General features: G+C 40.4%; 2 protein-coding genes across 4 annotated transcripts in view; one reads left to right on the top strand and one right to left on the bottom strand.

The window, feature by feature from the left end:
• Positions 1 to 13,843, top strand: part of CBLB (Cbl proto-oncogene B) — a 148,494-nt gene extending 134,651 nt beyond the window's left edge. For 2 of the 3 annotated variants that reach the window (XM_053309723.1, XM_053309725.1), the window contains 5 exons: positions 1,620 to 1,708; positions 1,806 to 1,934; positions 4,805 to 4,948; positions 6,012 to 6,131; positions 8,296 to 13,843. In XM_053309723.1, the coding sequence (XP_053165698.1) occupies positions 1,620 to 1,708; positions 1,806 to 1,934; positions 4,805 to 4,948; positions 6,012 to 6,131; positions 8,296 to 8,558 (745 nt within the window). In that variant the 3' untranslated portion in view covers positions 8,559 to 13,843. The remainder of the gene's footprint in view (positions 1 to 1,619; positions 1,709 to 1,805; positions 1,935 to 4,804; positions 4,949 to 6,011; positions 6,132 to 8,295) is intronic. The other variant, XM_053309724.1, reaches the window with a different exon arrangement.
• Positions 13,844 to 24,816: 10,973 nt separating this feature from the next.
• ALCAM (activated leukocyte cell adhesion molecule) overlaps positions 24,817 to 27,823 on the bottom strand; it is a 254,083-nt gene continuing 251,076 nt past the window's right edge. Inside the window, exon 15 of the mRNA XM_053307300.1 lies at positions 24,817 to 25,244. Coding sequence (XP_053163275.1) covers positions 25,238 to 25,244 — 7 coding nt within the window. The 3' untranslated portion in view covers positions 24,817 to 25,237. The remainder of the gene's footprint in view (positions 25,245 to 27,823) is intronic.

Raw genomic sequence — 27,823 nt, 5'->3', positions numbered from 1 at the left:
CAGGAGATTGTGACTTTGGTTTAAAAAGGGAGGCAGGGGTGGGCAACCTAAAAAGCCGAATTAGGTATTCCAGAATCCTATACACAGGGCACTGGATACTGCTCATGAAGTCATGCATTAGAAATTAAGTGGAACCTATCTCATCCCTCTTCACTCAGGTCTTTAATACTTGACTGGTAACATTTTCCAGCTTTAATTTAATTTAATCTTTTCTTATGCTTGCAAATGCTTAGTTAAGGTGATCACACAGCTGCTGTACTTCCATGCTAAATGTAAAGTATTTGGTGCATCTAATGATCTGCGACTTCATTTGTTTCAAGGATGATCTTTCAGACTTTCTGCTTTGAGCTTTTGCAGTTTTCACCAGAGAACTGAACTATTTAGAGAGCAGACACAATAGTAGGGCTTTTTCTTCTGACAAACTTTAATTCCCAGTTCATCTGATACCTTTTAGTAATAGGTCTTGCTTGATATTATTTTAATAGGGCTATGTCCTCATTTTAATAGCCATGGTATAAATAAATGTATGATTATTATTAGGGATGTGCTTGGAAATGGCAACTGCCAGTTGGAAGGTGGGGAGGGTGCTCTTATTCCCCCCCCCCGCATTTCCCCCACCAGCGCTGTCCTGAAAATTGGTCCTGCAGGGCGGCAGCATACTTCCTTGTTACCCTGGTGAGTCATGGACCAGAAGTACTCAGAAGTGCCTGATGTATCTGTACACATCACATGCACATCAGGTACTTCCAGTCTGCAACTCTCCGGAGTGACAAGGAGGTATGCTGCTGCCCCGTGGGACCATTTTTGAGGACAGTGCCGGCGGGGGAAATGTGGCAGGGGATAAGAGCACCCTCCCCAGTCCTTAAAGTTATCCCCACCCACCTTTGAACTGGCTGAACTGCCGGAATTTTGAACCGGTTTGAATTTTGAACCGGTTTGAATTTTGAACCGGTTTTGAATTTTGAACCGGTTTTGAATTTTGAACCGGTTTTGAATTTTGAACCGGTTTGGAGGCCCATAAAGGGCCGCTGGACCGGTTTCACGCACATCCCTAATTATTATTGTCCCTGTTAAATAAAATGATTGATTTGTGGAATGGGAAAGGGGTTTCACTGATTAACTTTTTTATTGTGTTAGTCCCTGACTTTTGTCTTGATAATCCCATAATACTAATACCACACAAAGCTATTTTATGTTTCAGTATTTTATCAAATTTTCAGCTGTCTGCTAGGGATCATTCATATTCTAAGAATTAAGAACTAAGAATTTCATATTTTCTGCTTTAGTGGCATAACCAAATAAATTATAATGTTGATACTTTATTGGTCTTGCAAAATGGTATTTCATTCCTTAGTAAATGAAAATAAGATTGGCACTAAATCCTACAATTAAAAAATCAAAGGCATTTAGTCATCAACACTTTCTATATTCCTGTACAGTCATGGGTATCTTAATGTGTATATTCATTCAATCTGAGAGTGAACAAATGGTTTTGAAAGAAATACATTTTCTTCACTGCTTAATGTATGCAGTGTTACATATTCAATTTCTCAGTGGTTGTCATTGGTGAATTCTCTTTCATGTAACTTAAACTCCTGTGTGTGCTCCTTTGCTTACAGTATATGTGAGAATGGTCAGTGCTCTGGAATAAGTAATGAAATGCACAACGCTGTCTCCGAGATGAAAAGATTGAAACATCCAGAGATGGGTATGGTTTCTTATCTTTGATATCTAAAAAAGAATGAATTTGAGAAACTATGAATTAAGGATATGCAAATACTCACTCTCACTCTCTTGTTTTTCAGGAGACACCTTTGAACCCACTGTTCCAATACCTTTACCACCTGCACGGCCTCCTATCAGGGACATTATGAAACATAGCTCAGCACTCAACAGGACACCTTCTGATTATGATGTGCTGGTGCACCCTTTAGGTTATATATTATTTTGTATATATTAATCCTGCTCACTTGTCATGGTGTAAGTTGCATGAGGTTGTGTGATGGAAAGGATGATTTAAATTATTGTTTAGATTTTTAGCTTGGGTACTTAAATATATTGATATTTGACCATGAAGTGACACTACTGAAGGATATTGTGTCACATGTTCACTTGTATATATTGAAGTAAATTCACAAGCCTTTAATTAGAAGTAAGAAATTGACATGATCAAAGTAAAATTAGTCAAAACGTTAGAATACTTTGTAGCTTATGACACTGCTGTATTATAATAAAACAGGTAAATGTCAAAGCCATTGGGCAACATCTAGATTAAGTTAATCCTGACTAAGTTCTATTGAAATAAATGGGACTTTCAATTAGTCATGAATAATTTGTCTCACTGAAAGGGACTATCTGGATGTTGCCCAGTGTACTTAGTGCAAATTATCTGAGTTGTTTCAAATGTACACTTATGGGGGGGGCGGAATTAAAATTAAAAAACAAATAGCCAAGATACAGAGAGTCTTGGACACACATAGTGAGGTTTTCCCAGAGTTTTTTTCCCCCTTGCTCATCCTAATTTAGGGAACCACCCCCAAATACCCTTTAGACTTCAGAGCACAGCTTACCATGTTGGGTTCTTTTCCGGACAGACAGGTTTGGGCCCTGCCATACACACTTCTTTGAATCTAGTACATAGTTCTTTGAATCTCCACCTATAATTTCAAAAATGCATACAGGAGAACTCCCTCTGTGGAATGGAACTCCATTCCACAGAGGGGGCCCACAGATAGTGAATTCACGAATAACGGGGAATTAGGGCAATGGGAATCAGGGGATTAGGTTCCTGGATGCAGAAAATGGCAGGATTTGCCCTGTTCCCTCCCCCAGTCGCCCTCAAATGGCCCCTCAAGGTGCCCTACCATGCTGCACCATTGCCCACAGGGCCTAAAATGGGCCAACAATAGCGTTTCCCGCCTTCCATTTTGAGCCATATTATGTAAGTAAGTAAAACTTTATTTCGGCCATAGACCAGCAATACAACAATATTGCTGCTGCTGCTGCTGATGATGATGATATAAAATCAGACTACACTTATATGCATTTGGCATATTATAGAACAATATTTGGCCACAATATGAATAACATCCAAATTAATATTAGTGAGCAAAATAGTTTAAATAAAAATAATCTCCACGGCCCGGAATATTAATCAAAAGTGGGGCAATTAGTTGGCGTCTTATGTCTCTGCAATAATCACAATGCAAAAGAATATGAGCAGTTGTTTCAACGTTACCAGATCCACAAGGGCATAATCTTGATGCATATGATATGCCCTGGAATCTCTCATGGAAAAGTAAAGTGGCCAAAGGTGCTTTTATCAGCTTTGGCTGATACACCAGCTGTTTCCATTTCTTGAGATGAATGACCTCAAAACGGTGGTACATCTGCTGGTAACCTCTAGCCCGGATTACTGCAGTGCGTTCTATGTGGGGCTGCCCTCGTATGGTGTCCGTAAACTGCAGTTGGTACAGAATGTGGCAGCCAGGTTGGTCTCTGGGTCATATAGGAGAGATCATATTACTCCTGTGTTGAAAGAACTACACTGACTGCTGATACATTTCCCAAAAAATACAAGGTGCTGGTTATTACCTATAAAGCCCTAAACAGCTTAGGCCCTGGGTATTTAAGAGATTGTCATCTTTGGAATGAGCCCCACTGCCTGTTAAGATCATCTGGAGAGGTTCATCTGCGGTTGCTGCCAACTTGTCTGGTGGCTACTCGGGAACGGGCTTTCTCCGTTGATGCCCCTCGACATTGGAATGTGCTCCCTGTTGAAATAACAACCTCCCCATCTCTGGCAACTTTTAAAAAGGCACTGAAGACACATTTATTCACTCAGGCTTTTAATTAGTTGTATAGCTTTAATATTTTTAATATTGGATTTTAAATGTTTTAATGTGTTAAACGATTTTAATTGTAAACCACCCAGAGACACAAGTTTTGGGCAGTATAGAAATATAATACATACATACATACGTACATAGATACATACCTGGTTGCAGATACACAAAACCACAAGTGATTGACCCGCAAATAGTGAGGTCCTCCTGTACTTTAATAAGAACATTACTGCAGAGAGCAACAATTAGATAAGTAACATTACATTACAAAGCTGTGCAGGAAGTATAAATACGAATACCATTAGCAATCTTTTCCTGTTTGAAATATGGTGCTCTTTATGGAAGCATCGTAGTATTGTTGCTCACCACTGTTTGTCAAACGAAAACAAGGTTACCTGAATCATTTATTACTTCCAAAAGAATAGGATCCAGATACCTCCATAAGAATAAGGACAATTTCATAAATTTTACCTGTGTTCTCTCTCTAGAATTTTTCTTTGGGCCCTTTCCTCTCTTAACTTGTCAGTAGGCATTTCCTGATAATAAAATGATATACTTAATAATAATCATAATCATAATAATATTCATAATAATAATACCGCTACCACCACCATTAGAATTGACAGATTATAATATTCAGCATGGAACTTTGTATCACTGCACTGCAGGCTTTCAAGCTTTGCTATATAAGCATGCAGATAATTTTATAACCTAAAGAATACTTTTTAAAAGAACAAAAAGGATGAAATGCAGTGAAAGGTCATTCACAGCATGTTTTAAGTGTTGGTCTGTGCATAATAGATGTGAGACTTACAGTTTCATTACTGGAGTCTCTGAACTGCTGAACCTCTGGAGGAGAAAATTCTTTTTGTGGCCAGAGAAAATCAATTTTAAGCTTCACTTTTGATTATACCATTAATGAAGATTTGCCTTATGTAATGAGTCTTCTCTAAATGCAGGCGAAGATGCATCCGACAATCCACCAACCTCTCTTCCTCCGCCGCCCCCACCCCCTGCACGTCACAGCCTCGTCGATCAAACAAAGCCACTTGTTGCAGGGACCAGACCTCTCTCAGGGCATGAACTGTACCTTCCCCCTGCAGGTAATAGTTAAAAGCAAACATTCTTTTCATCTTATGGTAGAAAAGTGGCTAAGAGAATGAGCTACAGATCAGGAAGTGGCCAGTTTGAAGCTCACAATGCAATTTGCTCACTAAGTAGCCTTAGCTAAGTCATTCCCTCTCAGTTACAGCCTTCCATCTGCATTGCATGAGATTGTCATCAAGTGAAAGCTATGTTGTAGGTGTTAGGGATGTGCACGGAACCGCGACGGGGAGGCTCGAAGGCGGCAGGAGTGCAGCTTTAAGAGCGGGGGAGGGCGCACTTACCCCTCTCGCCGCTTTCCACCCCGCTGGTGTTCTTTTTAAAAAGCCTATCGGGGCGGCTGTGTACCTCCCAGATGCCCCATTGCTGCCGTTTTCCGGATATCACCGGAAGTCTCCAAGGTTCCCATGCACGCCGGCATGTGCTGACATTTATTAGAAAGAATCAGATTGATCAAGAATCAAGTGTGTTAAAAACAAACAGGCTCTATCACTGTGTATTGATTTAATACCCTATTTAGTGTTTATTTTTCTATGTAAACTGCTTTGATAACTTTGGTTAAAGAGCAGTATATAAATATGTGTAGAGGTGCACCTAGGTAATTTTGGAGCCTCGACGTAAAGGCCTTTGGCGGCCTCCCTTCACCATGCTCCGCCACATCACCCAGGATAGACTAAAGAGAATTTGGGGGGTGGGGTGGGGGGTCAGCCAGGAGCTGTGGAGGCCCTGGACTTTGGCTCTGAAGTCCAGGGGTAAGTGTGCCTCTGAATATGTGTAATATACTAATTAAAATACCAATGCCAATATTCTCTGTTCCCTGATGAAGAGTATATATTTGAAATGCTCTGGGAGAATTATTTGATTCTTCCTAATAATAAATGTCTTACAGCTGCTGGATTCTGTTGCTGATTTGATGTGTATTGTCCTTTTTGGTTTGGTTCCTATATTAACTAGAACACCTCTGGTCTTGTTTGTATTCTTTTCTGACCTTAAGATGCTTCCATTGTTATATTCTCAACAGAAAACTTCAGAACCCTTTTTCTCTCTCTCTTGATGTTGTAGACCTTTTCTTTGATCCAGTAAATGGCTTACTTTCTTTGCCCCCAGTTCGAAGATTTACTGGTGAAAATATGAAAACCCACAGAACATCCCAAGAGTATGATCAGCTTCCATCATGTTCAGGTAAGCAAAGCACAGTATACAGTAACAGAATGATTCTGCAGAACTGTTTCTCTGGCATCTCCCCACTGCAACCAAAAAAATAATAAATTGATAAGGTTGCGTCTTCAAAAAGAAATGGCTACAAGCATTTTGAGATTCTGTGATTTATTTATTTATTTGTGGCATTTATAAACCGCCCCATCCAAAGGTTCTGGTGTACAGCAAATTCTAAAAGACATTAAAACACAGTGCTAAAATCAATATAAAAACAATTAAAAACCACTTAAAACTAATTAAAATACTTTTAAAAACACTTTACAAACCTTGGAAGGCCAGGCCAAACAAATAGGATTTTAAGGCTCTCTTAAAGGTCGACAGCAAGCCTAAACTATGAATATCTGCCGGGAGTGCATTCCATAGGCCAGGAGCAACTACAGAAAAGGCCCAGTTCCGAGTCGCCACCAGACGTACTGGTGGTAACCGGAGACAGACCTCTCCAGATGACTTCAACGAGTGATGGGGATCATCTCGAAGAAGGCGCTCTCTAAGGTAGCCCGGAAACAAGCCTTTCAGAGCTTTAAAGGTAATAACCAGCACTTTTTTTTTTTCACCCAATAGCATATCAGCAGCCAGTGCAACTGTTTTAAGACAGGCATGATATGGTTTCTCTGGGTTAACCCAGAGACCAGTCTGGCTGCCATATTTTGAACTAAGTGAAGTTTCCGAACTACGTACAAAGGCAGCCTCACGTAGAGAGCATTGCGGTAGTCAAGCCTGGAGTTGATGCACCACTGTTTTGAGATTGTTCTCTTCAAGGAATGGACACATAGCTGTCGAATCAACCAAAGTTGATAGAAAGCGCACCTGGCCATAGCCTCCACCTGAGATATCATGTTGAGGCCTGGATCCAAGAGCACTCCCAAGCTGCATACCTGGTGGGGTGTAATCCCATCCGGCTCAGGAAGATCTAATTCATCTCTTAAATTCCAATTTAGAGGATCACAAACTTCTCTTAGACTTTAGGAGCTTTTAGAGGGTTTGGATAACTTGCTTCCTCACAGCTCCTAGAACTTGTTCCATAACTAAATGGATGGACAGTAATGAACTGACAATTTATGAATGGATATTACACATCAAATGTACATCTGTGACAGAATTGGAAAGGAAACCACTTTGAATATCAAAACACTTTCATGATAAATATTAAATGGTATGTCAGGGTTTCTTCTTTCGTAATAAAACAATTGATATTGTGGTTCTAGTCATAGTCAGTATAAAATGGTTCTTTTCATTTATGATATCATTACAAATTCCTTCATTCCTTTGACATAAATTAGAGGGGGGAAATAGCCCTACTAATTTATTATCCGAACAGGTACATTACAGAATACAGAGAGAAACTCTCCCAGGTGCAGAATTTGTCTAAACAGACACGTTCTGAGTAAGGAGTGAAGCTACAGAGCATATCTGTGCTGGGGGTGGAGTGTACACCGATTATTCTGGGTACATTGCAAAATATATATATATACTTGAGTAGGTCCAGTGATAGTGACTTTTACTTAGTTTAAATGCTAAACCATTTTCCTAATGTGTGTACGGTCTGAAGGATGAAATCCGGGACTTTCTCCCTGGGATTACTTCAGAACAGAGAAGCTTGTTGACAAAGGCTAGAATCCAAAGTTCTGTTTCATCAAGATGGTTGTTTTTGATGCCAAATAAAATTGAGGACTATTCTGGTCTTACCCTTGCACAACATAAAGACATCAGTGAGCTGCCTTGGTATATTACTTTGCACCAAATTTATTACTAGGTTTAAGTTCTCTAGTGGACTTTTAGGATGTTATCTAAATTGGCCCAGGCTCTCTTAGACCATATAATTGGGATTGAAAAGGGCAAGGAACCCTGTTGATCCCCTTGCCCTCTTTCTGTGGTCTACTTCCTTATATAATATCATGCTTTACTAAGTATAGTATAAACAAGAGTCCTGCATTTATCAAACAGTATTTTTTTTTTAAAGTAACACTAGATAAATCAGATATACTGCAGCTGCTTCCCCAGCATTCTGACAAGATACACTAATTAATAAGACTTCTGTAAAGCTTTAACATTGGCACTGAAATATCCAGGGAATGTCTGTTCCTTTTAACATCAAATGGTATTATTCCTTTCTCTGATCTTTATACAGATGGGTCACAAGCACCAGCCAGACCTCCTAAACCGCTTCCTCGCAGGACTGCTCCAGAAATACACCACAGGAAGGCACATAACTCTGACACATCTATAGAAAATGTTGATGCAAAAATTGCAAAACTTATGGGAGAAGGCTATTCCTTCGAAGAAGTGAAGCGGGCACTTGAAATCGCCCAGAATAACCTTGATGTAGCACGGAGTATTCTAAGAGAATTTGCCTGTTTTCCTCCAGCAATTTCCCCTCGCCTCAATCTATAGCAGTAATGAGAAACCTTAGAGCAAGCAAATTCTCCATGCACAAGAGCATGAACATGAGCAAATGGAAAAGGTGCAAGAAAGAGGTGCTCTTCCCTTGGCATCTTCACAGAGCTGACTTTCAGCAGTCTTTCAAAACAAGACAACTGCTCAGTTCAAGGCATAAGTGGATTGAATCGTCTGTATTTTTGCTAGCCATACTTTTTTGAATCAGGGTTGAACTGACAAATAATTTAAAGTTGTTTACTACCCATGAACTTTTAATCTGTGAAATGCTTTTTTCATGTTTACAAGGTGGTGAGTGACCATTTTCAAGCTGATAGTCATCCTGTGTTCTTCATATTTTCTATGCTTGTGTGGTATTTCCAACTATTTTTATACTGACTCGCCCTATCATCTGAGTTGTTTACTTCTTCCTAGGTGCGTGATCTCCATTTTTCTTTTTCAAGAAGCTTTAATATATATTTGCATTTCAATATCAAGCAAATGCAAGAAAAATGTGGCCTTCACTACTGATTTCCCCCCACCCCTGAAAAGTCTTTGCTGTTGAGAGAGAAAGTGTGAATGTTTTAATGCATTGTTTTTGTCTTTGAACTGCCTTTTAAAAGTCATTTTGACTGCAACATTGAGCAGCTTTTCTTTGACACATGGCTGGTAAGCTTCAAGGTCTCTAGATGGTTTTGGTAGTAAAATAAAATTCACAATATTACATTGCATGGTGTGAGAATTCCCTAGAAAATACAAAGAAATGTAAATAATTTCTGGCACATACTTTAAAAATCCAGTTTGTTTGAACTATGCCCTTTTTTCCATCAGGAGGTGTTTGAGAGTTACCCACATTATTAATGCCTTGAATTTCTTCAGGCATATAAAATAGCTCAGAATTGTTGAACTATATTAGCAGTGGTCAAGTAAATTGCATTCCTGTTTTCTGGAAAGCAGAATTCAGATAAGTTTCGGTGAGTGATTATTCTGATTGATCACAACTTTGGAGGCCAGTTCATATCATCACAGAAACTTTTTAATCTTTGCACTATTGAGTCCTAATGCTACTGCAGCACCATTTTGGCAAAGCTTTTCATTAATTCATACTAATATCTTAAACATGTCTTCAGTGACCAGATCAACTGATTTCACCATATCTTCTTTCATTGAGATAACTCAATATTTTTTTTGCCTTGAATGTCATAATGGTATCCTAGACTGTGATCTTCTAAAATACAAACCAATCAAGACCTTCAAGTTCTTAAATGAATTATTCTTTCTCAATTCCAAAATAAGCCCAAATGTGTGTTCATTTCTCAATATTTAAACCTCCCTATTTCCATTAGTGCCAACACACTGAAATCATAGACCAGGGGTAGTCTGAGTGCTCTGAGTACAATCTGAGAGCAGTTATCTATAATCTTCTAGGGCCTGATCCACGAAATCTGCTGAAGAAACTGCTGTGCCAGAGTACCCATAAACTGCAGAATACCGCCATTCCAGGAAGTCATTGAGCCGGGTCTCACGATCATCCCGCTCTCCCCGCAGACGATTACAGCGGGAGCCCTAGGCGGCCGGATCAGCCGCCCACACAATTGCCAGCTCCATGACGGAGCTGGCAGGGGCTGGGGGTAGAGGGAGTCTATTGGCCCCCGGAAGCTCCAGCATGCCCTGCACTAGCGCGCAGGGCATGCTGGCGAGACCCCCGGAGCTTTTCACCTCCCCTCCGGAGGTCTCCTTGTGAGTAGCTGCACCGCAGCTACTCAAGATTTTTTAAAAACAGGTTTGTGGAGCGCTCGCTCGGCAAACCCAGTTTTAGGGGAGGGGTACTTGAGCGGGTTACCTGCTCTAGAACCACCAGGCTCTCAGCCGAGCCTGGTGGTTCACACGATTGCAGAAAGCTAGCCCGATTTTCTGCAATCGTGTGAATAGCCTCACAAACTTCATGCCATAAACTCCAGAATACCTCCAAGCCATAGAACTGGGGCAATCATGCCCTGTGCTGGGCTCTGCATACACCCTGCACTGGCCAGTCTAAGAGATGTTGCCATGCATTGCTGCCATACAGTGGTTATTGGAGCCAATACAAGAGCACCCAAATGCCTGAGCAGTCTCTACAGCTGTGTCAGACCCCATACTTATGCCCATACAGGCACATGCAGCATCTACAGCATCATTTGGCCCTGTAGCTGATCAGCAACTAGTTGGAGCAGTTGCAACCACTCCCAGAAAGCTCTGCTCCTATTTGGAGGCAGACCAATTTGAAGCCACTGCAGAGAGGTTTAAGACTTGTGCCCTTTGGGGTGCATTGATTTGTGGGTGATTCCCTTTGTCCACTTCATTCTTCATTGTAAGGCCTGAGGGCCAGTGGTGGGCCCCCATCAAACCTAAGTGCAGCTCCCTAGATAATTGTTTATTGCTGAGAAGTGTAGCCCTTTCCCAGTGCTTTCCTCCTACAGTTCTTAAGAAAGCACTCTCCTAGCACTGAGAAAAGTGCAGTACTTTGCAGAGGTCAGCAACATAGGAAATGGCTCTCAGACTGCAGGGTTTTTCCAAGTGGCCCCTGTCTGAAAAATAGTGAAGATCACTGCCCTAGTCTTTTCAGTTGGTATAATTTTTGGAAAAAACTATCACCTAGCAGAATTTTATCACAATATTACATACATTTATTTTGGAGTTTAATTTTTGTTACAAAATGTTAATATAATTTGCATTAAAATCTCAAATATTTCATCTCAGCTCAGTTCCTATAGATTCTTACGATGCAGGAGCACTTGAGCTAGAGCATTTTTTTCTTCTCCATGGTTTAAATCCCATTAATTCAAAAAGTAATTTTGAGTAAATACAGTTGGTTATTGTCTGTGTTCTCATGAAGCTTCACATCTGCTTGTTTTAGGCAAGTAGCTCTGAAAGTCTTGTTTTAAGCCTCTTTTTAATGTGTAGAAACCTCATAAATATGCTGCTAAGCTTGAAACCTGCAATTCTCCTACAGAACTGTTTAAAATCTGACACATTTTTCATTCATATGACATTCAGTATACATTATATACTGTAACAAGGAAAACTACAATTTATGAAATAAAATAGCCAATCATAGTAGAAAAAATAACAGATTTTCTGGTTTAAGTGCAAGAGTTTAGGAATAATTGTGAATTTCCCAGCCTTTGAAACGTAACATTGTTGACTCAAGCCACTATAAACTAGTATAAGTAATGGGTTTGTGTTGTGAAATTTCTTGTCTTTGAGGAAAATCATCCCTAAACTGCACAGTCTGAGAACTCAGCCCAGTGGCTGATCCTGACTAACGAAACACTGGTGCTTCTGAAAATGTTCAACCATTTTGGCTCCACTATTGGCTCAGTGGTAGGGGCAAACTTTGACCTTCCCTTCCACTAGAAGCACCCTGAAAATATGTACCTAAGGGTCATGCAGCCCTCGGGGACATATTTGTGGGTGATAGAGGACTTCTTGGGAGGGGGAGGTTGTTGATGTTGCTTCCACTAGAAGCACCCTGAAAATATGTACCTAAGGGTCATGCAGCCCTCGGGGACATATTTGTGGGTGATAGAGGACTTCTTGGGAGGGGGAGGTTGTTGATGTGCAACTAGGGATGTGCATGAACCCGTGGTTCGAGCTCATTTCAGGAGCGGGGCCTGGGAGCTTTAAGAAAGAGAGTAGGTCCTTACCTGCTCTCCACTGCCCCATGCAGCTTCCTGCTGGGGTGGCATGCGTCCCAAGAAGCCCTGCGCGGCATCAGCAAGCACATGGCATCCGTGCATGCGCAGGCACCATTTGCGTGGTCAGCATGGTGTTTCTGACCACTTAAATGGCACCCCGCATGCGCGGACACCATGTGTGTGCTGATTCCGCACAGGGCTTCTGGGGATGCACGCTGCCCCAGCAGGAAGCTGTATCGGGCGCCAGAGAGCAGGTAAGGATTTTGTGCACATCCCTAGTTGTTGAAATTCTTTTTCTCCACATGCTAACATAGTTCACCATTAGTCTGGAACTCTTCAGAGGCATGGGTGCTATACTGGTTCTTCTCCTGTTTTAGCTGTGCTCTGTTACTCAAAATATCAGCCAGAAAATTTTGTATTAATGGGATGACTTTGGAGTTTCTTCCAAAGGATGTGAACACATACTGGAATGTGTTGTCCATGCAGCATGTTCATGAATCTTATGATCTTGATCTGAGAGAATACAAGATTTACTTCACAATAATATCCTTGAACAGGTTGCAGATGTATCATATTCCAGTAAAGCATATTCCTACCCATGCCTCCACCATGCCAAATGTTTCCCCTGCATGTGAAAAGCTGTGTCAGAATCGCCCAGCAAGGCATTTTTGTTAATTAAGCCAAATGGGATTAACCATTCCTTGATGGATTGGTGCTTACTGCACACAAATGAGCAGCCTTAAGTCTTATTCTTTACAAGGTTTTTGCATTTCCAGAAAAGTTGTTCATACAACTGCACGTACATTATATTTAAGCATACAATGTCGTGCTTGTTAGCACATGCTCCAAATGAATCCAATTCAGAGTTTGGCAGAGTATGTAAAAGACATGCTAGATTTAGATCTGTGGTCCTGTTTCTGTGCCCAGGAGTCAATACAAGAGCTTTAATGAATCATCCCAACATATTTCCAGCTCCTGTTTTGCATTTCATTTCTTAGTAATAAACTGTTTGAGTTGTTGAATCAGATGTTAGGGCACATCAATAATGCAGATACCTTCCAACAACATGTAGCGCAAACATACCCTCAATGTCTGTTCAAATAAATGAACTGCCATTTTATTGGCTTGGTCGGTATCTTTAAATAGCCACTAGTCAAATGCTAGTTTTGCTTGTATTCTCAAGTGTGAGTCTGAGGATTTTTCATAATGTGAATTTAGGTTATTTGTACCAGAAGCATTTCTTCTATTTTTGTTTCTCCTACTTCCAGTTTGAAGCTTTACTTTGCACTGACCTGGTAAATGTTTTAATTTGTGTCTTAAAGCTTGACAAAGTTGGAAGCAGACAAGTATATTTTAAATCAGGTACTGCCTGTTGACCTGGAACGTAGTGCTTCTAGGACTGGTTTCTTGAAAGGACTGCAATAGTTTTCATTTTTGAAGGTTTATCTTCTAAATAACTATTTTATCTGAAAATGCCTTTTATATACTTGTCTAACATGTGGCAAACATAGTGATGTGATCAATTTATATTTTATTCAGTGTTCTTTTTCAATTCTGAATATTATGTAACTCAAGTTACTTTATCTGTTCTTGTAAGGTATTTTATAAAAATTAATGTTAACAGAATGTTATGTGTTCTGTGGTACTTGTTTGGAGAACATTGAGAAAGTGGACAGAGAGAAATTCTTCTCCCTCTTACATAACGCTAGAACCAGGGGTCTTCCCATGAAATTGATCACCAGGAAATCTAGGACCAACAAATGGAAGTATTTACCCCCATGATATTCAAGGGTCTACTATATAAACAGCAACCTAATGGTGCAGCAGGGAAATGACTTTCCTAACAAGCAAGAGGTTGCTGGTTCGAATCCCCACTGGTATGTTTCCCAGAAGATGGGAAAACAGCTATATTGAGCAGCAGCGATATAGAAAGGTGCTGAAAGTCATCATCTCACAGTGTGTGGGGGGAGGCAATGGTAAACCCTTCCTGTATTCTACCAAAGAAAACCACATGGCTCTGTGGTCATCAGGAGTCAACACAGACTTGAGGGCACAACTTTAACTTCAACTATATAAACATGTTTCTACAGACATCTGTATGCATGTATAATATGTCCAAGTAACAATATTGTCTCAAGATTTATATAGTTTATATAGTTGGTTTCCAATATGAAATATCAGTGTATACTTGCATGGACAGATTATTATACTTGGAGCATACCGGCACTGACGGTTATCGTAATGATCATCCATCAATCCACTACCATATGTAAGACTTACCCTGCCTTTTAGTGGGAAGGTGGGTTCAGACATAGTGCGGAAGCTCCACTGAAGCAAAGCACCAGGCACTCTTCCCACTCATCCCCGTGAGAGCTTCTCCTTCCTTTCTGGTTAGGATCTGCCACAATTGATTGTGACAGGCGATCCCAACAATCCTGGAAAATCAAATTATTTGCTTCAAAGAACTCAAGATCTGCACTTCACTTCAACCCTCTGGATCTTTGAAGCAAATAGGTTAGGATGGGTTGAGATTCATGGGATTGTGTGTTACAGCCAATCTCAGCTAATGCTATCCTACAAAGGAAGCAGACTCGTGTAAGGTTGAAATGGGGAGCATGCACACGCTGTTGGTGCTGCGGGAGCTTGTGTGGAGCTTGGCTTCAACTACTGAACCTGCCCAGAATGTCAGTACAGGATGAGTATCCCTTATCCAAACTTCTTGGGACCAGAATTGTTCTGAATTTCAGACTTTTCCGGATTTTGGAATATTTGCCTATTTGTAATGAGATATCTTGGGCATGGGGTCCAAGTCTAAACACGAAAGGTTACTGTACACTGTAGTTTATTTTTTTAGGTTTTATTTAAAGTATAAAAATGAATAAACATTGAATTTATGTTATCTACAGGTAGCTGTAAATGTAATGAAAACTAAGCCGCAACGAGTCGGTGCTGCAGGCGCACACTGTGGTGGTTTCTGGATTTTGGAGTATTCTGGATTTCGGATGTCTGGATTAGGGATATTCAACCTGTACCTGCTCTGTAACAAGACTGGTACCCAGTCCTACCCAAACCTTGCTGCTGCTATTTAACAGCACCCCCTTCTGAGACAAGGTATAGACATGAGAGTGCTCATTAGATAAATGAAGCATACTCTATGCACAGGCAGGCGGATTGCAGGTAGTTCTGGTGGCCAGGCTGCACTAATGGAAAGAGACTTCTACACAGATTCAAGGTTCAAAGCCAGTCCTATGATGAGCTTATAAATGGAATTTATCATTTGGTGATACTGCAACCCAAGCTGACTGCTTTCAGAATTTTCATGTAACTCTATTTCCACTGCAGCCAGTTAACTATTATTCCACTGCATCTCTGGAAATTATGTAATGTAATGACCTTTTACATCTTAATTACTCAAAATTAGTGAACTTTGTGAAGGATCAGCATGTTCTGTTCATTATGCTTAATACATGTAGCCATTCTTTTGAAATGCAAATTTGAGAATGTTCCATGATTGGATTTTGTCTGATGCTGGATATACTGACCATCTTTAATTTTTGAAGATAAAGCACTTTTTATGTTGGAATTTTGTCCAGATCAAACTATTTTTCCCCGAGACCAGGGTTTCTTAACCTTGGGCGCCCAGATGTTGTTGGACTACAACTCCCAGAATCCTCAGACATGGCCTTTGTGGCTGGGGATTCTGGGAGTTGTAGTCCAACAACATCTGGGCGCCCAAGGTTAAGAAACTCTGCCCTAGACGGTTGCAAAAATCTGCAAAAGAGAATTCAATTTGGTATTCTATGAAATCCCTCTCCCCCTGTTTCCTGATTTTAACTCATAGTCCCAACTGCCAGCCCAAACAGGTAAATCATGCAATATTTTCAAAAGGTAGTAAAATGTATGTTTTGAATTCCAACTGATTTAAAAAACAAACAAAACTGAAACCTCTAAAGCTGTCTTACTATCCATGGTTTTTTTCTACTTACACAAAGCAAGAATTGCCTCTGGGAGAGTTTAAGCAGGTATTTGTCTCATTCCCGGTACAAGGCTGTCATATTGGCATGGCAAATGCTGCTTCTGGTGGCCACCACCTAAGCTGTCAAGTGACTATTTCTGTGTATGTGGGGGAAAGAAACCATCTGTGGCTGCTTCCTCTAAGAGCAGGATCACTTATTAGATGCAATATTTTGATTTCCTATTCTCTGTTCCTCAGTTCTTCTAGTTAAGAGTAACACTTCTGTAACTTACCCGATAAACTGCTTTCCTTCATTTTCACTGGCTAATCCTTGTAGACCTTAGTGACAAATAGACATAAATATTAGAGCTGGTACCCAGCTTTTACAGTTACCAGCTTTCTCCTCCCAAGTGCTTTTCATGGTCATTATCTCAGTTGTTTACTTTTGGCATTCTTAACAAAGGAAAAGGTTACACACATTCTGGCCTTCATCTTCATAAGTGAGGTTAGGTCACTGACTGTGTCCACTAGATAGCACTGTTAACACACATTACTCATGGGCTGGAAGAGAGTCAGGACATTCCATCATATGTTAGCCTTTAGGAGCTGGGTTGCATTCGTACTATGAAGGTAATCAAACAAATATTTGAAACAGCTAGTCATAGATTGTAATAACCAGTGTAACACAGAAATAACCTTTTTGTAAAATCTTCATCTTGTAGTCCAACATAAGCTCAATGATTCCCATTTGAATTGGTGTGTGTGTGTGTGTGTGTGTTTAGCATGTGCTCAGTGTGTTTGTGTGTGTGTGTGTGAGAGAGAGAGAGAGAGATTGCTTTTAATTTCATCACTGTCATGTTTGTCTTGGTTCTGATTTGAGTGAACATATATTGTTGAATATTCACCTTCTGTGCTTTGCTAGGAACCCACCTGGATAGCTTTGGCTTCAAGAATGTGTTTATTTTAAATCTAAGCTAGCTGTGTCTCAAGTTTTTTGTTTTGCCCATAAATGGAAAATAGGAATCTGCAATTAAGTGTTTACTACACGGTATTGTTAAAGGAACTATACAATCTCTAGATCCTACAGATGTTACAAAAACAAACCATTTGTATCAGACTACTCAGTTCTGTGCCAACATCAAAACCTTCATTTCTGCTTTGCTTACGCAGAATCATAAACCACAAATGGACTTACCCAATACTGTGTACATACACTTAAACAAACAAACAAACAAACAAACTGCATAGTGCAATGGTAGAAGCTACGCCATGTGCCACAGATTGTCAGGAGCCTAGGAAGAATGTTGAGTTGTCTTTGCAGCTACAGAAGTCAAATTGCTTTTGTGCTACACTCAAGGCAGGGTTGGAGATCAGCAGCCAGCCCAATGGCTAGATGGTTTAAGTCACAGACTTGGATATCTTTGCCACAAACTTAAGCCCTATTTAGACATTATTATAAACCAGTACAATGTACACAGTGCTGCTTGGTAAGCTGACCACAGAACTCCAAACCTTGCTGATCATTAATACTGTGTTTTTTCTGAAGAGGCAAGTGCTGTCCTCAGGGAGAGGTCATCCTGTGATTAGGAATGCTCTCTAGCATCTTTCCCCCATTATAGCATTTGTTTCTTCAGACAAATGCTGTACTTTTAGTCAGCATTGAGGGGTGGTAAACGGTGAGTGAGTGTGGAGACAGGGCTTACCATGCAGTGTTTTAACTGTGCACATGGTTATAATGCCTGAATAGGGCTTAGGTTTGTTTCAGAATATTCAAATAAGGGGATATGCCTTGTTCCTAAGGGAAGAATATCTGGCCTCCCATTGATTCAGACATTTTCCATTCTAACCTTTGAAGTTTTAAAAAGGGCCAATTGGCACTTGGAGTGTGGCTCTGGTAAACAACAGCCTGGGGCAAATAGGTTAGTTAAGAGTAAGATACAGATGGATGTATTTGAAATGTATCTGTTTTGGCCTCTCAGAATTAACATGTACAGGTGAAACTCAGAAAATTAGAATATCTTGCAAAAGTCCATTAATTTCAGTAATGCAAATTAAAAGGTGAAACTGATATATGAGACAGACGCATTACATGCAAAGCGAGATAAGTCAAGCCTTAATTTGTTATAATTGTGATGATCATGGCGTACAGCTCATGAAAACCCCAAATCCACAATCCCAGAAAATAAGAATATTACATGGAACCAAGAAGACAAGGATTGTAGAACAGAACAATATCGGACCTCTGAAAAGTATACAGTGTACTGTGCTTGACTGGCCAGCAAACCCGCCTGATCTGACCCCATAGAGAATCTATGGGGCATTGCCAAGAGAAGATGAGAGACATGAGACCAAACAATGCAGAATTGCTGAAGGCCGCTAATGAAGCATCCTGGTCTTCCATAACACCTCATCAGTGCCACAGGCTGATAGCATCCATGCCATGCCGCATTGAGGCAGTAATTGCTGCAAAAGGGGCCCAAACCAAGTACTGAATACATATGCATGCTTATACTTTTCAGAGGTCCGATATTGTTCTATTCTTCAATCCTTGTCTTCTTGGTTCCATGTAATATTCTAATTTTCTGAGATTGTGGATTTGGGGTTTTCATGAGCTGTACGCCATGATCATCACAATTATAACAAATTCAGGCTTGACTTATCTCGCTTTGCATGTAATGCATCTGTCTCATATATCAGTTTCACCTTTTAATTTGCATTACTGAAATTAATGAACTTTTGCACGATATTCTAATTTTCCGAGTTTCACCTGTATGTGATATCACTCCCTGAACTTGAATAGCTCATTTGAACCTTCTTACTTCTCTCTATTTTAAGATCAGTTTTCTCACCTTCTGGATGGCTGTCATAATAAAGCCAGTGGCGATGAGCAAGATACTCTACCTAAGAATAGGTGGAGGGGGCAACAGGCAGTGGCATTAATTCCCCCCCGCCATAGGAACCTGAGCTCAACTGTTGGCCCATCTTGTACATTGTCTTCTGTGGCTGGCAGCAGTTCTCCAAGGTTTCCAATAGGAGTCTTTCCCAGCCTTACCTGGAGATGACAGGGAGTGAATCTGGGGCCTTCTGCATGCAAAGCAGATGCTCTACTACTGAGCTATGGCCCCATACTAGGGGTGTGCATGAACCTCTGTTCGATCACCTTTTGGGAGTGGGGACTTTGAGAGGAGAGGAAGTCCTTAGCTGCTCTCCACTGTGACGTGCAGCTTCCTGCCTAAATACCCCTGTGTGGCACCAGCATGCATATGGCATCCACTCATGTGTGAGCATCATTTGTGTGGTCAGCAACACCTGATGCTGCATGGGGTGGCAGCAAACAGGTAAGGACCTGCTCTGCTCTTTCTTAAAGTCCCTGCTGCCCACTCCCAAAAGGTGCTCAAACCACGGTTCGTGCACACCCCTACCTCCATACCCGTTAATGTTGCCAGGAGGGAGGCATACAGGCAATGATTGTCATCTGAACTCCTGAAGTCAGAGGACCAGTTCAGATCAACAATGGCCTGCAGCAGCCCCTACACACTATTGTGAACCACCCAGGGACCTTTTTTGTATGGGGCTGTAGTTAAAAGTACTAAAATTAAAATAATGTTGGCACCCAACCCAACATCACTGAAGAACATGTTGATGTGGTCTCGGCATGCCCTTTAATAGTGTCTGAAGGGTGATCATCCAAATCACCCCTCTACACATACTGCAAAACCCTGTTGAAACCTTGTTGAAACTGCTTATATCATAATATCTGTTCCTATACTTTAGTTTATGCATAATATTGAAGGTTCATCTTGTTTGTTGTTAAAGCTGTGGCCCAAGTTCATGCATAACTCTGGGTCATCTCGGAAAGACTATATAACTCCTGTATTGAAGGAGCTACACTGGCTGCCGATATGTTTCCGGGCAAAATACAAGGTGCTGGTTATAACCTATAAAGCCCTAAACAGTTTGGGCCCTGGGTACTTAAAGGAACGCCTTCTTCAGCATGAACCCCACCGCCCATTGAGATCTGCTGGGGAGGTCTGTCTGCAGCTACCACCGGCTCGTCTGGTGGCCACTTAGGGACAGGCCTTCTCTGCTGCTGCCCTGAGGCTTTGGAATACGCTCCCTAGTGAAATGAGAGCCTCCCCATCTCTGACAGCTTTTAAAAAGTCTTTAAAAGCACATCTCTTCACCCAGGCTTTTAATTAATGTTGTTTTAATTGGTTTTAATGCTGTTTTAAAATATTATTTTAAATTTTTAAATTGGTGTAATGTGTGTGTTCCCCACCCCCCACATTTTTGTCTTAACGAATGTTTTATTTTGTTTTTATTTTGCTGTAAACAAAATATTTTGTTGTAAAAATGTAAACCACCCAGAGACATAAGTTTTGGGCGGTATAAAAAATGTTTGTATAAATAAATAAATAAATAATATTGAATGTCTTGTTTCTTATTTGAAGTCTGGATGCAACTGGGGGTACCACTTCACAATGGTTCCGATCCTTCCTTGGAAACTCTGTATCAGAACTTGGGCCTCGGAGACTACCGCTTGGCCCCATGGCCTATGGTGACCTGAATGGTGCCATCATGTCCCCCACACGCTTCAACACATATACACAAAGTCACTGGGGAAAATACTTGGAGTTTGATTTCATCTGTATGCTGATTGTACACAGTTCCCTCCCTCTCCCTTTTCATCTCATTCCAGGGAGGCCAGGGAGGTTCTGAGCCAGTGATGGAACCCAGTCAGGGACTAGATGTGGGCTAAGAAAAAAGTCAAGGCAGACATACTCCTGGTATGCTGAACTGCTGATCCAGTGAATGGGGATCATCTGCACTTCACTTGAAAAATCAGCTTTGCACTTGGGGAGTGCTGCTCTTGGATGCCTAAATGGCAGCTTGGACCATGAGTAGTTTTTGCCCAGATGAGTTTAGCAGGCCAGCTGCACCCGTTTCTAGAGGAGGCAGGCTGCATGTGTTACATCAAAAGTAGCGAAAAGCCAGTCTTTTCTCTCAGCTTTCCATTGATTCTATTTTGTACATATGCATATTGTGTAAGGGGGCAGGGGAGGCTGATCTTGTGTGTTGTTTTATTAGTTGCTGTTGTCTTTTACAGTATTTTATTATACTGTTTTATTGTACTTTATTGTGGATGCTAAGTTTTTGCTCTTATATTGTAAGCTGCCCTGAGCAGCAGTGTGCTGGAAGGACAGGGTACTGTATAAATATTTTGAATGAATGAATGAATGAAATGAAGGCAGAATAACGATAACCTGCTGTACATGGGGCTGCCTTTGAAAAGGCATTCAAAGCTTCTGCTAATGCAAAATGCAGCAACGAAGGTTTTGCCAGAGCTGATTTCTTGGAATGTGTGCCTCCTGTTTTATGCCAGCCTCACTGGCTGCTGTTCCTTTTTAAGGTTCAAATCACAGCAGTGTATAGTTCCCTTCAGTACTCTAAATCAGTAGTTTCCAACTCTTGGTCCAAGTTGTTGTTGGACTGCAATTGCTATCATCCCCAGCCACAAAGGAAGCACATTCTAGTTTTAAAATGGAGCCTTTTCTTGATCAGTTCACACTTACAGAAAGCAAAATCTAGGTTCCGCTTTAATTTTTGTTTTTAAAATCTGTTATGGCCGGAGATTGCTTTCTGATATCTGCAATGCCAGAGTTATTCCATCTCCTTCTACAGCTCAAGAAGGGCTATTTCAGTGCAGATAAAAATTGCTGCTTCTTTTGGGGAAAGAATACAATGGATTATTCTTTTCCAGATGTTTCATTTCTCTTTCCCCACTCTATGCATAAAAATCTAGGTTACCATTTTTATAACCATTAACCTGAAGAAGGTTTTAAGCTCTGCTTTAGTTATGCCTTTTTAAAAAATATTTGCCGGTTTCAACAGTCTGAAGGCCACCATGTAAAATTTAGTTAATTACCAGGATTCAGTGAAGGCCATATTGAGATGTTCATCTGGGCTCTGTTAAGCTGACAAGAAGCAGATAAAGATGCCCATCCTCATTTGGATGTACTAGCTGTTACACATGACTACAACCGGAGTGGAGCCAATAAGAGTTTTCATTGTGCCTCATATTCTGGAGTGTCTGATATTTAGAAATGCATGGATGCCATTTTCCTGCAAGTGCTTTATCCCCAGTAAGCTAAATCTCTGCCTATATTTATGTAGATTGGCTGTCATAGCTATAAAGTATAGTATTCAGAATAATGCCACGTGCATTATATATGCATTCAGTAAACTTAAGTGTGTGGAAGGCAATGAAAGATCATTTAAAATAAACAGTGCTCATTCTGGCAGCATGTGAAGAATATTGCTTGATATATGAAGAGCAATCAACTGATAAGGACTACTCTTATCAAGGTGCACAGGCAAATGCCTCTAACCTGCTGCTTTAAAATCTATGATTCGTAGAGCACTTTCAGGTGAGCTACAGCCCCACAGTGAAAAATTGCATTAGCAAACTACAACTTCTGATGCACCTGTACTGATTAAGGTAGGTCATGCAAAAAGGAAGGTAGTGGGTACCTATTGCTATGTTTGTGCATAATACGTATCACTGAGACACTGATCAATCATGTGCATGCTAAATATCACTGGTAGCAGCAAGGGTTTCTGTAGTGGGTATAGAGATGGGTGATCAGTGTAGCGGGCACTCAACAGCTCCCATGCATTGCAACCATCATGTTATACATGGACAGTACAGCTGTAAGAATCAGAGTACAGAATGAATTCAGAAGCCTTTCAAGCAGCCTTCTGTGTGACAGCCATCATATATAACATTGTGGTGACAGAACATTGATGTGCACTACAACAAAGTTTGAGAATTGCTGATGACATAAGCCCGTCAGCAACTTCTTCATATTCCCACTTTCAAGAGTGTGGCAAGCAAGGTTCCCTGTAAGAGGGATTCCCAGATGTTAACTAAAGGTAAAGTGTGCAGTCAAGTTGATTTCGACTCCTGGTGCCCACAGAGCCCTGTGGTTTACTTTGGTATAATACAGAAGGGGTTTACCATTGCCTCCTCCCACACAGTATGAGATGATGCCTTCCAGCATCTTCCTATATCACTGCTGCCCGATATAGTTGACTACAACTCCCATAATCCCCAGCCAACGGCCAATTCAGCTGGGCATGGAGGGAGTTGTAGTCAACAACATCTGGGAATCCCTCTTACAGGGAACACTGGTGGCAAGTATCTGATCTGCTGCTAGGTATCTGAAGGATTGATTAAGTGTTGTTAATTTGGTGTCGACTCTTAGCGACCACATAGCTAGATTCTCTCCAGGATGACCTGTCTTCAGCTTGGCTTTTAAGGTCTCTCAGTGGTGCATTCATTGCTGTCGTAATCAAGTCCATCAACCATTATTGAGCCTTATGATGACCTAATTTCCATTTACCATTGGCACGGCTTTAAAAGTCTCAGTGCAACTGAAACACTCAATTCAGGAAGCCCAGGAGCTCGACACTTGCATCTATCTGGAAAATCCTACCTCATTCCAGTAGAATGAGTAGGTAGTTGCACACCTAACATCTTCTTGGCCTCTTTATGCATCTGCAAAAATCAAGGAAATTGTGTTTAAGGAGCATTAGAACTCTTCATTGGTTTCACAACAAGAGGTAAACATAGCTACTCCTCTGCAATTTCATTGTGTTGCATTTGAATCACATATTTTAAAGCAAGTCTATAAATCTATCCATGCACTCAAAACTGGTGACAGGTTTTGTACTGTTGTGAAAGAAGCTAGAGAAAAGGCATATTGAAATCTGGAGATAGTAGCTGTTCATTTCATTTCTTTGACATTCTTGCCTTCAGCAGTGGTAGTCAATGCCAAATATATCTGGGGTAACAATAGGAGAGAAGAAAGAATGGATTCAACAAAAACCCTGGCTCACCTAAAATATTGATCTCTGTCCACATCAGCTCATTAGTTTCAGTGAAACATCTTGTCCCATGTCTTACACCATAAATTAAATCAACTGATTTAGGAGGAAAGTTGGAGATTTGTGAGTTATCCCATTACGATGGCAAGTGAAGTGCTGAATTGAGAGGTGAAGCTGGTGACACTACCCCTATTGTCTCAAGGATACTTGTGTTAATGTGTGTTTCAAGAGCTTGGCTCTTCTTCCACTAGGCCTATTCTATTTTCCCCTTTTGTGTTGAAGAGATGGCCTTGCTTTTCAGCATGTTCTCTTTACTTGAAGTTTTAAACATCTTTCACCTGCTGCACTCTTGTCTGAAAATGTTTGTCCTTATTCATTCTACATTTAATGGAGAGGACCCTTCTCAGTTGCCAACGTTCAAGGCTTCTCTTGAAGGGCTTGTAAAGGTACACAAGAACAAGCAGTGTGTGGCTGTTATGCTGCTGGAGAGTTCTGAAGGGTTCTTATTTAGACGGTTAAAAAGATTTATACTTTCAAGGCCTTCCAATCCATCCCACCTCCTTTCTAAATAGCAAGTCTTCTATTGTGACATTAGATCTTCCACAAGGTAGAAATGTGACATTTGCATATCTGTGTTTTCACAACTTGGCAGGTCCTGTAGGAAATCACAAAAGAAAAATAGGGCCGCACGTGTACCGAGGACAAAAAGCAACAAACAGTCTGAGTACAGAAAAATATCCAATAGTAATTACAATACTTCCAAAAGTAATAAATATATTTATAAATATGAAATTAGTGATGATACATATATCCAGGATCTAAATCCAAGGAATGTGCCATACACCACCCACAAGCTCTTGCATGGGTATGAGAATAGGTACTTCACAAAAAGGATATCCCCATACATGCTAAGCATGTTACAAGGGGAAACCATGCAATAAACAATATCCACTGAATGGATCAAATGGCAAACATTCACCACAAGGAACCTACAATGATAATATGATAATAATGTCCATCCTGTTGCATACAAAGAAATCTCACAAATATGATTCCAGGATACAAGTGATGAAGTGATGTCTTGTTAGTGAGTCTTTGTAAGTCATAGTCCTTGTTGGTAAATCCTTATAAGTCCTTAAAAAACTGGCCGGATAGCAGTAATTTTCGCTGAAGCTTCTTCAAGGACTAAAAGGCAAAAATATCATCATAGAATCTACCAATTGTGTTAAGATAAAGATAACAAAAATTTCTCATACCTTATTTACTCATAGATAAGTATATATAAGTATATATACCTTATATACTCATAGATCATTCTCCATAGTAACTTTCTTTATGGTAATGCTTTACCTATGCTACATCATCTAACCAAAGGGCTATAAATATGTATGTGAAACAGAACACCCATGAGGCTTCAACAACATAATTAAGTTTCATGAACCTCCTGTAGAATGTAAACCTAAATTAACTAAGTCTTTTTACTCATAAGGAGACCAAGATTGAGACATCATGCTACTCATTCAAGGGGTCGGAACAAAGACCAGCTGTATATATAAGCTCACAAAAAGGAAACATCACCCCGCTACTATATCAGTTCTATCATAGGGATGGTCTCAGTAGAGAAATAAATGAACTCCCGGGACTCATAGGGGAAAGCAGAAAAAAATCAGACCTTGTTAAAGAAAACATGCCAAATCCAAATGTGAATTTAAACCTCCCTTCCCTACTGTTCTAAATCTATGAATCAACTCAGCTTCTTTATGCATAAGAATTTTCCATATATCATCTCTCCTACCAATATGGGGTCTGTATTTTATTTAAATACAGACCCAATATTGGTAGGAGATATGATGTACGGAATCATTTTCAGAGTGCTGTTTGTCAATGAAATGTGGGGTTAAAGGGGCCTCCATGTTACAATTTCTTAGTCTTGAGATGTGCTCAGAAATTCTCGTGCGTAGAGGACTTGTGCTCATTCCAATATATATCATTGAGCAGGCGCAAACAATCATATAAACCATGTTCCTAGTACTGCAATTGCCAAAGCAATCTAGGGATATGGTTTTGTTAATGGTTGGAATAAACATTTGTTTGTCATTCAAAATAACATTACAGATTCTACAGTGGCCACATGGATACGTTCCCCTTACCTCATCTTTATGAGATATGGTTCTCTCAATGTCAGCTCTCACCAGAACATTACATAGATTTCTAGTATAACAGAAGGCCATAATGGGTAACTCTTCACAGCCAGGAATATCACTAACTAAATGCCAGTGTCGTCTGACTAAATTTTTAACTTGATAGCCTAAAGTTGAGAATTCTAAAGACCAGATCAGTCAATGCATAGTAGGTTTATTAGATGTTATAAGTAAGGCAGATCTATCCATAGACCTAGCTCTAATAATAGCTCTATCCAGGACAACTTCAGGGTAGCCTCTATTCCTAAATTGAGCTAACATAATTTTCACTTCCTTCTCAAATTCCATAGAATCAGTGGCAATGCATTTGATTCTCAGTAGTTGACTATAGGGAATGCTGTCTTTCATTTGTTTAGGATGCCAAGAGGAATAATGTAAATGACCTGCTATCAGTAGGTTTGGTGTATACTCCAAAAGTAAGATATCCATCATTATTTACTCGTAGACTGGTGTCCAAAAATGGAATTTCACAATTATTAAATTGACCTGTAAACTGAATTTGAGGATGAACATTGTCCATCCATTGCATAAATTCCTGTATATTATTGGGATTGGTATAAATCAATCCTTGGATTTAGATCTTGGATATAGGTCCTGTAGGAAAGCATCTGAAGCTAGATGAAACATTGTCTACAAATTTATATTCTAAAATTGGCCAATGCAATAAGCAGGGAAGAAGGGCAAGCTAGGTCTTTTTAACACAATTCATATGACATCTGTCTGGAAGATGATCCAGGAATTGGCTTCCCAGTGAGTATATCGGGCTGATTCTCAAATCAATCAAATGTGTGAGAAGACCAACTGCAATCAACTGAATGACTCTGAAATATGTTTACAGGTTGACCTTGTTATCCACGGGGGTTCCATTCTGGACACTTCCTAAGGAGTGCTTGCAATTGATTTATCATCAAGTGATAGGTAATCAAGTGATGTACATGCATGCATGCCTCAGCCCTAGATTTCATGGTTTTTTAAAGATAATTAATATCCCTATGTGAAAGTAAGTCCTACTGAAAAGGACTTTATAACCACACTTGCTAACACATGTTACTATCTGGGTGTGTACTATCTGGGTGTGTATCTGGGTGTGTACCTTTGGTCTTACTTGGGGGAATTTTGCTCAAAACTAAATTAGAGTACTCAGAGAAGCACTTGGGAAATGAAGAAATAAAGTTTGTTGATAAAGCAATAAACTGTGGCAGGAGGAGGGGGAGAGGCAGGGGAAGAAAAAGGGATAGAGGAGAGAGAATCAAGAACAACTTTGATACCCTCAGCTTGTCACTTCATGAATGATGCCAAAAGTGTGACTTGCACCAGGGAAGATTTGGAGGAGTCCATCCACAAAGGTTTTTCAAAACTGTAGGGCAAGGAAGAGCCAGCTAATGATGTGGAAGTAGCTTGCCTAGGGAGCAAGAGGTTGCTGATTAGAATCCCCACTGGTATGCTTCCCTGACTATAGGAAACACCTATATAGGGCAGCAGCGATATAGGAAAGTGCTGAAACTCATCATCTCATACTGCATGGGAGATGGCAGTGGTAAACTCCTCCTGTAAACCAAAGAC

The sequence above is a fragment of the Hemicordylus capensis genome, chromosome 3 (genome assembly GCF_027244095.1).
Source record: "Hemicordylus capensis ecotype Gifberg chromosome 3, rHemCap1.1.pri, whole genome shotgun sequence".
In the NCBI taxonomy this organism is placed as follows: Eukaryota; Metazoa; Chordata; class Lepidosauria; order Squamata; family Cordylidae; genus Hemicordylus; species Hemicordylus capensis.
Note: the sequence above shows the minus strand (reverse complement) of the source record. Positions and strands in the feature narration are given on the sequence as shown.